General features: G+C 40.4%; 1 protein-coding gene across 1 annotated transcript; it reads right to left on the bottom strand.

The window, feature by feature from the left end:
• Positions 1-1,527: 1,527 nt before the first annotated feature.
• On the bottom strand, positions 1,528-10,530 carry srla (sarcalumenin a). The gene is made up of 8 exons (XM_085912814.1): positions 10,433-10,530; positions 5,983-7,263; positions 5,321-5,407; positions 5,080-5,175; positions 4,668-4,784; positions 3,945-4,178; positions 3,483-3,832; positions 1,528-2,748 (listed from the first exon to the last, which is right to left on the bottom strand). Exons 1-8 carry the CDS (start codon positions 10,488-10,490, stop codon positions 2,254-2,256), a joined length of 2,718 nt encoding a protein of 905 aa, XP_085768940.1. The 5' UTR covers positions 10,491-10,530; the 3' UTR covers positions 1,528-2,253.
• Positions 10,531-10,802: the final 272 nt, after the last annotated feature.

The raw sequence follows: 10,802 nt of genomic DNA, 5'->3' as shown, positions 1-10,802 counted from the left end.
ATTTCTTCAATGTCTATTTGCAACCGTTAAAATTTGGCAAATCTCTGAATAGTCTTTCCATTTTATCCAATCGACATTCACAAACACCCGCAAATCGCCACTCAGTACTTATTAGTGTTATCTTTGTCTTTCTATCTCTACTTTTCTGTCCATCCATCTACCCATATACTTCCATCGAGATGAAAATAGAGAGGGAGAAAGAGAAAGCGAGAAGGACAAGACTTCACGTCAATACTGAAATAATGCTTTTATTTTAAAAATCCAATTCTGAATTTCCGTTTTGTCCCTATGTCGTATATGTGTCTTGACACAGCTGGAGATGGGTGGGTTTCCACAATGAGTGTCCGTTCAGGTCACATGTCACTGACTGACTGTCTTAACGTGCTTAAAGGAGGAGCAGCTACACTCAACTTGTTCTTTCTCTTACTTTGTTTTTCACTGTTAGCAAAGGTGGTTAAGAGAGCATATTCATCCATATGTATGTATGAATGCGTGTGTCTGTATATATGTATATATATTTATTTTTATTTATTTATTTATTTTGCATGGACTTCATAACAATCCAATCCTTAAATCTCTAAGTGCTGAAGACCATAAGGTGTTATGACACATTTCTAATATTCAACATAAAAATGTTTCATCATTACTTCTAGGAGAGGTTAAAGTGATGAGATTGTGAACAGCAGGCTTGCACACTGCTTGACAATAAGCATGCAAATTCACTGACTCATTGTGAGTGTGTTTGTGTGCGTGTGGTTGTACTTTTCTGGTGATAACAATGAAATATGATTCCAATAAACCATAACCCCTGTGTGCATTGTTCAAGTGTGTTTACCAGTGGCATGTGGATGACGTGTGCACGCGTGTGTGTACTTGTATTTGAGAGCTTCCACAAGAGTCCTTTTCATAGAGCTGATAAAGCTGCACTGATAAAGTCTCTGTTAGCACTTTGGCCAATAGGCTTGGCAAACACACTTCACACACACACACACACACACACAAATTTTATGAGGTCACATACGATGTACATATGGAACTTTAATTGCAGGCGTATATGTGCTTGTGTGTCAGGTCATCCTGGGATTTTCAGGTTGACCAATGTGGGGTGTTTTATAGTTTTGCTATTATTTGATTGTTTTTATTCACTATTTTATAAGAGCAATGGATGAACAAAAAAGTCAAACATTTTGAAACTGTGGGTGGAAACCGGAAAGCACAATTGAGAATTCTTAAAGGTTTCCTTGAAATGTGCAGATAGAGTGTCCAGTGGTAATCATTGAAGGTTTTCCTGTGTCTTAAGTGAACTTTACACTCTGTATAACTCCTAGATTAAAGTTTAACAAATTGATTGAAGGCATCTTCTAGTGGATGATCTGCAGACATAGTAGTTTTTGCTTTTAGAAGAATGTGTTTTGGTATCCACTTACTCTTATTCAAACTCATCAATAATGCGACATTATGAGGTTTTGCGTATACAGTATTAATAAAAATAGAGAAGAAACAGTCTAGAAGATTTGATGAATTTTACTCAAAGGAAATCACAGAAAAGAAAAATGATGACAGACCTGAACTGATGAATCCTAAGAAAGCAGCATAGAAAATGTGGATTAAATTTACAACTAAAAAAAAGGTCTCTATAGGAAAATGTTCTCTGTGCATGCAAAATAGAATACATAAACCATTTTTATTTTGAAGAGCCTATGAGCACTTGTCTGGTTATCAAAACATGTACCATAAATCCTTCATGACAACGGTGCCAAGGTGGATTAAAACAGAACAGCAGATTTGACGAACTCGTCAATCTTTGTAAGTAGCACAAAAAAGATAACAGTAGCAGTTTTTAAGCATCTTATCGGCAATGGCCTTCTCTGAGGATGAGAATAAATAATGTGCAAAAAGAAAATAAGAACAACAAACATCTTTTGATTTATTTACTTGAAATTTAATAATTGAATGTTTAGAAATGAATATTTCCCTTGTTAGAAGACGAAGTAGTGGAAGTTTTCACCAATAATGGTCAGCTATAACCTTTTTATTTCTACTTTATTAGCATGATGTCACATTGTTCTAAGACTATCTCTCACTTGTTATTTCATTCAGAATAAATAGAGTCTAAAATGGATGTATATTAGGGGTTCTATGACCCAGGTGAACATTCTGTTTTGCTCCCCATGTTCAGTCTTAAGAATCACAGCCTGAAGGCTACCACCATCTGCCGCTGTGATTCATGCATTTGCAACATTCATAACCATCTCACTGCTTCCTCCAACGATTTTTGGGTTTCTCCTCACACTCGGGGCCATCGCAGCTGCCGGAAGGTTGGGTGCCAGGTGCCGGTGCAGGTTTTGCCGGAGCGGGCGTCTCCTTGCTGACGCTCATGAGCAGAGCTGGGAGCTCGTAGGAAATGGCCTTCTCTAAACGGTCTAGCATGCAACCTCCCGTCCAGCTGCAGTGGTAGCACAGCTGGTGGAAGTTGGACACCGGATTCACGCCAAAGAAATCCTGATAGGCCTCCTTACTGGGTAGGTCAAACTTGCTGACGTTAGTCTTGGCCAGAATGGACTTGAAGATGTAGTACTTGTCCGGGTCAGTGACAATGTCGTGAAACACCTCATGGGGGTCGCTAAACCAGCCCAGCTTTTCGTGGTAGGTCTGGAGGTAGCGGTCAACAAGGAGGGCGTGAATGCGCACTCGGATGCCATGCTGCCGGATGAATGCAATCTTATTTTCAATCTGGTTCTCTATCACCTGTAAGAAGAGCGACAAAGGAAGAGGGAGTCCATTTTCACTTAAGCAGGACGCTCATGGAGTATGATACAAGAAAATAATAATCTATTCACCAATTAGTTTATCGATTGATCATTTAGAAACTGCTTGATTGTATGGGAATGTTCATTGAATATGTATGGCCTGAAGAAATTGAGACTGTAATTCAATATGTCATTATTATTATTATTATTATTATTTTTGAGGTAGTAGTTTGCAATGTTGTCTAATATTACACATTATTATAACATTACTTTACATTAATATTGCTTATCTTTGTAAAGGCAAAATAGTTGATAGCGCTTGTCTGAGTATTGAGCAAGTTGTGGTTGGTATACGATCAATTAATCAATTCATTGTTTTGTTTTTCAATATTATTTTTAATGGGAGCTTTCTTTTATTGTTCTGAACTCCTGTTTCCATGGCAGTCTTATTGATTAGTTGCCAATAGGCGTTGTGCCTCAATGAAGGTATGCATGGATGTACTATACGCCTATTTTCTCGACCATTAATTGTGTTCAGGGTCACGAGAAAGGTGGAATCGATCCCAGATGACTTCTTAGTCGTGTGAAAGAAGCCCTGAAATGATCAATCCTGGTTTGACGTTTAAGTAACAACAGACTGTCGGTGACTGTGGCTTCTAAAGTGCAGCGCCTACTATTGTTGGACTTTCTCGCAGGTTTCCGAATAAAACTGTGTAAAAAAAAAAGACATACCTGGTTCAAGTCTTCCAACAGAGAGGTCTCCTCTTTTATAAAGAGCTCTCGGTTGGTATCTACTGCGTAATCCTGAGTCCAAAAAGAGCTCACGTACACCCGAGGAGGTTCTGTGGCATTGATAAGGGGCGCCATGCTCCAAAACAAGGCTCCGTAGACCCTCATCAGATCTTGGGTGGTGAGACTGTCGGCCTTGTTGAGGATGATGCGGATTTGGGACTCCCGGCCTTTCATCTGCCTGAAGAGCATTTCTAGCTCCCCTCCCACATCAAGTTTGGTAGGGTCAAAAACCAGGAAGATGAGGTCAGCTCGGTCAATGAACCACTGGCACACCTCGTTGTAAGGGTACCCTGATGGGGGTCAGGACAAATGACTTAGTCTAAGTTCTCAGTTGCATTATGATAAGAAGTTGGAAAACAAGCATCAGTCCAGACCAGTTGAGAATCAGGTAAAATGTTTTACCTCTCTCCTGCTGCTTGCGGTTCTCAATGATGCCAGGAGTATCAACGATTGTGAGCCTCTCCAGCAGCTTGTGAGGCATCTCAAAGCCCACCAGCCTTTCCAGGAAGCCCTGGCCAAACTTCTCCAAGGGCGAGAAGGAACGCGAGCTGTCGGCTGCCATAACGATGCCCTCTACGGTTCGATACTTGTCGCCGTGCATTATTACGGTATACTCAGAGGTTGTGGGTTCAGCACCTGGTCGAAAGGTGAGTAGAACATTGAGCTTTAAATATACCAACTGTAGTGTTCCAAGTAATATATCGTTGGCCACTAGCATAGTATAACAATGTTTTGGAAAAACATAATAAAACCACACAATTTGGTATTTTGGGTTGGTATTGTAACAAAAACGACGGGATGGATGAACAAGGGGAAGGAAAAATATCCAATAAAAATACAAATTGTCTTCTAAATATTTCTTTTTCCTGTTCTCAAAAAATATTTAAATATGGCCATTATGCTATGTGACCGACGATACGTATTTAATGTAATGCTGTGGGAAGCAAACAATGAGGACCAAAAATATGGATGTTAGGACTAGTTGAAGTCATACTTCTCATCTCCTCATGCAATAAATTGCATATACTGGATTAGATTTTATAAATTCATTATGTATTGTGAATATCTTCTGCATCTGTGACTAGTCATTCATTTTGGAAAACACATTGAAGCAAAATCATTTACCTGTGTATAGTTCTTGTGGGGTGTCTTTAAGACCCAGCAGGTAGTTGATCATGGAGGACTTGCCCACACTCCAGGGTCCAAGGAACAAAACCATGGGCTTAGAAGTAATTTCCCCATCTACAAGGTAAAAATGAAAGGAGAACAAAACCAGATATTGGCTGACAGAATGGCTCATAGATAAAGTTTTCAAAATGTGTTTCTAAAAATAAAAATCAGGACTTCTCTGACCTGATTTCTTGTGCCATCTTGTGGCCATAATCTTAGTTCGTTTAAAATTAAGATGTGGAGCTACCAATCTTAGATCTGATAATGACTAGAACCTCTTTGAAATACGCAGAAATTAAATCCAATACAATAGAACTTTATTTATATTGCACATTTGTCAACAGTTGCATGGTGAGTGTGATTTAACCTGTGACTTCATGCTGCCTGAGTTCATTGTACTTGAAGGCTTGCTCCATTGGTTTGATGGCTGTGTGATGAATGTTCAGTAACTTCTTCATTGCGGCTGGAGACAAACATCGTTGAGATTGAGAACATGACAGGTCAAAAGGTGGAAAGGAGACATTTTGGGTCATGTGCTACAGTGGATACTTGGTGTTTGTGACTTCTCTTTACTGAATTTTAGATTGACTGTTTGATTGGGTTCTTACCTGACAACTGGCCTGAAGGTTCAGCAGCAGCCAGTCGTAGTGTGTCCTCAATATGGGCGCGGTCCCTCACTGCTGGACCTTCATTTCCTGATTGGCAAAGTGGACGATCAGTCGGAATGGTTGACGTTACTAAACTTACAACTGATATGATGAAGACTTGTTCATTTATGACATTATGTGGGTATTTATGTTTTTGGATGTTTATGCTTTCAACCTTTTTTTTTTTTCTCCTCAACAAAATCCCCATGTCTAATGTTTCCAAGTGTTTGGACCACCTGTGCTCGGCAGCACAGGATCGACTATTATATCGCAGTGTAGCACGTCTATCAGTCTGTTCGCTTCCTTTGCTATTTTGGTCTGTTTATTTCTGTAGCAGAGGTTGTCGCTAATTCCTCTTTAGCTACACACAGTGTCATATTCTGTGGGATTGAAGTGCCTGGGAAAGAAAGACTGGAAGCTGAGAATGATCTTTTAAATGCCACGACCCTTCATATTGAAATGTTCATTGGACGAATGGCAGTTGCAAAACCCCCTAAAAGTCCGAGTTGTAAAGCTGAATATTGTGCTTGAATATAAATAAATAGAATTTTAGCAACTCATTTCGGTGTGTGTAATTCTACTAATGATTGTTTATGGCTGGAGCTAAACTAAAAGTTGATTACCTGTGGCCTGTGAAGACTCCTTGACCTCCTGTGTCTCTTCAGATGCTTCTTCTCCAAGATCTTCCACAGTTGCTTCCTCAACAGACTCTGGTGTGACCTCTTCAACCACCTGCGCTTTAGGAATGACGTCTGGCTCTGCTTCAGGCTTTGAAATTGTTTCTGGCTCAGAAACAAGTGTAACTTCTGGTGCATCCACTCCGATTTCATGATTGGTCGTGTCTAGTTTTTCTTCCTCAGGGTCAGTCAGTACTTCTGGTTTAGATTCAGACACTGCTTTGGGTTCTGATAATACTTTTAGTTCAGCTTCAAATTGTGATTCAGGCTCTGGTATCATTTCTGCTTCAGCTTCAAAGTCTGCTTCAGGTTCTGATTTAACTTCAGGTTCAACTTCATATTCTGATTCAGGTTTTAATATCTCCTCTGGTTCAGCTTCGGGTTCTGTTTCGGGCTGTGATATCACTTCTGGTTCAGCTTCATATTCTGCTTCAGGTTCTGATATCACTTCTGGGTCAGCACCATGTTCTTCTTCAGGTTCTGACAAGACTCCTAGTTGACTGTCATAATCTGTTTGAGATTCAGATGTAACATCGGTTTCACTGTCATGATGTGCTTCAGGTTCAGATGTCACTTTTGGCTCTGCAGGTTCAGCATTCATTTCAAGAATGTCTTCTAGCTCTGATTCAGCACCATCAAAGGTTTCTTCTTCCACGACATTCTTTAGCACAATTTCCTCCTCAACTACTTCTCCCTCATGTGTCTCATCTCTTTCTTGAAACAGTTCCCCCATTTCAGAATCATCACCGTGAGGGATAACTGCTTCATCTTGTGGGAATTCATCCTCTGCATCTTCACTTTTGTCTTTCTCCATAACGTCTCCTACAGAAGCTACATCTACGCCAACGGCTTCATTCTCATTCCTTTCCTCCACAATGGATGTGTCGTGTTCATCAGATGCCAGGTCCTCTTGGTTTTCCTCCACAGCTACGTTTTGGAGAACAGCTTCCTCTTGTTCTTCTGCATTGCTAATTTCCTCATCGGTGGAAGCCTCAGTTTGTGCCATCCCAGCTGGTTCTTCTTCACGCTCTGAGGCTGACTCTTCTTCGGACGCAGCTGGTGTTGGAGTACAAGGTTGACACATTGGCCTCTCTGGGGCCGGGGTGTCGTTGGACAAAGTCTGGCTGGGATGCTCCTCTGCTGCACCACATCCACAGGAGAAGAGATTTGTCTCAGGCTCCTGGAGCCGTAGAGACACCAATGGCTCTTCATCTTGGATGGATGATCCTAAATGGCAAACCACAGAAATAAAGAAGAATGGAGACCATGTTAGCTTGAGGAAAGATGGGTTATACTAACATATACCCTTATACCACACCCACAATATTAGGTGCAATACTCCTGCACAATCTAATAAGGTCCAATATGAGATGGATTAAAACGTCCAACTTTACTTAAAGTTTCGGTTAACATCGCTCTCCAGATTCACAGCGCATAAAGACGAGAAGGTTACAACCTCAATTTAATTTTAACTGCCGACTCGTGTGAACAGACGGTTGAGCACATTCTGATGGCAGCTAATATAGTATATGTATAGACAGTACAGTTCACATTACACGGTGGGGTCAGTGAAAAAAAACGACAGGCGTAAGCAGCTGACGCTGCTTTTATGCACGTTTGTCAGTCTTGAAGTTTCTCTTTCTTGAGATATGATCGATTTGGCTCGGTGAAGATCCAAAGCCACTTTCAAGTGATGTCCGGATGAACTGCTTTTATTGTCTTTACGGTTGCTTACTTTTTTTCCCAGATGGGATTTTCCACAACAGAAATAAAAATCTCACTGCAGCATACTCACGCTGGTGAAATGATGAGAAGCCAGCACGTAGAAAGAAGCGCAAGAAGAACCAAAAACAGCTGCTGGAATGAGATCCAGCACAATGAGATCCAGCTTGCTGTTATACAAGATGACAAGTTGCCTCTTTAGAAGCAAAGCTTTTGACTCTGCCCCCAGTCGTTATGGTAATGGGAGCCAGACTCGCCATTGGCCACTTGGATGAGATTTGGGTCCGACCTCTGGAATGGACTGATTTCAACAACACAAGAAAAGGGGTGTGCTATAGTTTTTGATCTTTGGTGTTTTTTGACAAAAGCACGTAACTGAAATTAGGGAGAAAAATGTATTAAAAAATGTGTTTCCTTTAAGATTATTACATCTCACAACAGTAAATTGACAAGATCATTTTGTCCGGATTGTAGTGAGACCGATCTTAGGTTTGTTTGCAGGAGTTTGCTTGAACGTTAAACTAACTGTGATCTATTTTGATATTGTTTTGTGCAAATTGGCTCAGATGACTCATTTGTCTTGCTTTGTTGATGGTGAAGCCTTAATAGTCTTAAAACCTTAAGTCAAAAAACACAATTACCTTAATGTACCTTTGTGTACGAGGGTTTGGTTTATGTGATTGGATTTATCTGTACAATGATGCAAGCAGTATCCTCACTCTTGCAATACTCCCCCATTCTCTCCCTCTATTTCAAGGTACTGAATCACATATTAAGCTATTTATTGCAGCCGATGTGCTTATCACTCGCTGTCAAGATTGTCATCATTCAAGTTAATGCGTCAAATGTCACAGGTTCATTATGCCATCATAGTGCCAGCAAGTAAGTTTCTCTTAAAGGCCTGTTTTGTCATCTCCTGCTCCACGGAGATGGCACCTGGAGGTCTGGGTACATTGGTGGTGAGATGTGCTGAATGTCACCTTTCTGATGCAGAAATAGGCCCACAATGAGTCATAGGAGGGATATTTGTGCTTCTATTTTATTTTTAGAGGGTGCAATAAGTCTTCCCGCTTGGCAGCTGCTTCACTGGTTGTGCAAGAATGCTTCTTGCAAAAACCTCCAGCAATATATGCATCAGTAGGTGTGGTGTCTTAATATGGGCGTGGATGAGTCATGATTTAATAAACTGAAATTCATTCATGGGGCTTACAAAACGGATGCCACTGACATTGAATGAAATATTTGGAAATATATTTGGCAGTTTCCAAGTGAAGAAACAGACTGAAACATTACATTTAGCAGATTTCTGGTTTTTCCAATTCATGTTCTCATAGTTGAGAGGCAAAATTTACCAGTTTTTTTTTTAATAAATCTCAGGGGGCGGCCATTTTTCCACTTGCTGTCGACTAAAGATGACATCACAGTTGCCAGGTCTCAGGCCCAACCAATCACAGATCAGCTTTGAAAAGCTGTTGCGCCGTGATTGGTTGAGACCTGAGCCCTGAAAACTGTGATGTCATTTTTAGTCGACAGCAAGTGGCAAAATGGCCACCCCAGAGATAGATAAAAACAGGTGGATTTGGAAACATAAATCAGAACACTGTGGCTCAACTGGTTGGGCTCCACATAACATATTATTGCAAAGAAAATCTGGGGTTGACTTTTCTTTTAGTGATACACCTTTGTATATTCTTGCTTGGAACTTGATTCGCATATTACTGCAAGCAAATCTATGCAGTCTCAATGTATTGGTGTCTTGTACATAATTTAGCCTTTCTCTTTCAGGCACTGTAATGCTGGAATGAGGCAATGATCTTGAACTAAACTTCAAAATATTGAAATAACATTGGATTGATAAATACGCTCCAATTAATGTATCAGTGTGTGTGTATTCTTTAATAACAACATCTATGGATCGTGGAAAGCCACAAAGAGATCAGTGAGCCAAGTATCTGGTGACTATTCAGCTTGACAAATGCCTGACGTGTGACTACAGCTGTTTGCAGGCTACCAAATGAACGTATTCAAGGACGCACTAAGGATATCCTGATGAAGTTTAAAACATCAACTAATAATACACAAACCTCTTTATAGCTAGTTCGGATTCATCATAGTACTAAGAATTAATGTCATAATTGTATTGTGAGATCTGTAAAGCATAAATGAAAAACTGAAGAAAACTGATTCAGTGGTAAAATAACTTATTTCATTTTAATTGGTGTTTTTAGTGAGTGTGTGTTTTGCTGAGTGTATGTAGTGAACACAAGTCAATCTGACAGCGCTGTCTCTCCAGGGCAATGAGAATGAGCAGCAGGCAGAACATTTTCCATCAGCTGGTGTCCCGCTTCAGACTGACATTTCCAGTTTACACCCTCAAAGCCCCAAACTACACCTCATCACGTCTACAAACGTTTTCTGCAGGATTGGTATTTTTCATTACCTGAATTCCTAGTTATACATTTTTCACCTTATATTCTGACCACTGGAGAAAATCATTTAAAAGGTCACTGCCAGGTCACTGAGCAATAATTTTGTGTCCATGTTAAAAGCACACAACTATTGTGTCATCATTCCACAACCGTGTAGAAGCACTCTCTCATCAAATCCTCATGAAGGCTGCACTTCACAAACACTGACATGTTGCAGTACAAATGCCAAAGCCACTCAGCCATACCTGCAGTAGACAGAACCAGCAGAGCCAGAACGCAGCACACATGGACCAGAGACTTCATTTTGGCTGCCAGGGGTCTTCCCCTCCTCTTCCCAGGATATTTATACCCCTCAAGCAGAGTTTGGGGGCATGTGCCCAGTGGAGGTAGGGCACAGCAACTGTTTTGTTGCCCTGATTGGCCATTTCACCAGCTCTTCAAAGCTTCTATGCCTACTTTGGATTTCAGCACACAAAAAAAGTAGAATTATGATTATAGTTTAGTATATACACGATACTATACTGTACTATATACGATGAAATGTTGATGATTTCAAAGTAGTCAGTCGGAGGATTATTTCTTGAGTCGTTGCACTTTAGTGAATGTATTATTTTT

Source organism: Syngnathus leptorhynchus, chromosome 5 (assembly GCF_054491065.1).
Source record: "Syngnathus leptorhynchus isolate UIUO chromosome 5, UIUO_Slep, whole genome shotgun sequence".
NCBI lineage: Eukaryota > Metazoa > Chordata > Actinopteri > Syngnathiformes > Syngnathidae > Syngnathus > Syngnathus leptorhynchus.
This window is presented reverse-complemented; position numbering and strand designations above follow the sequence as displayed.

What these genes read in the sequence shown, in the direction of transcription:
- srla (XM_085912814.1), bottom strand. Translation starts at nt 10,490, where the DNA reads ATGAAGTCTCTGGTCCATGTGTGCTGCGTTCTGGCTCTGCTGGTTCTG. An exon ending in GCTGGTTCTGTCTACTGCAG is followed by an intron (nt 7,264 to 10,432) that starts GTATGGCTGAGT and finishes TTTGCCATTTAG; the next exon opens with GATCATCCATCCAAGATGAA. An exon ending in ACCTTCAGGCCAGTTGTCAG is followed by an intron (nt 5,176 to 5,320) that starts GTAAGAACCCAA and finishes GTTTGTCTCCAG; the next exon opens with CCGCAATGAAGAAGTTACTG.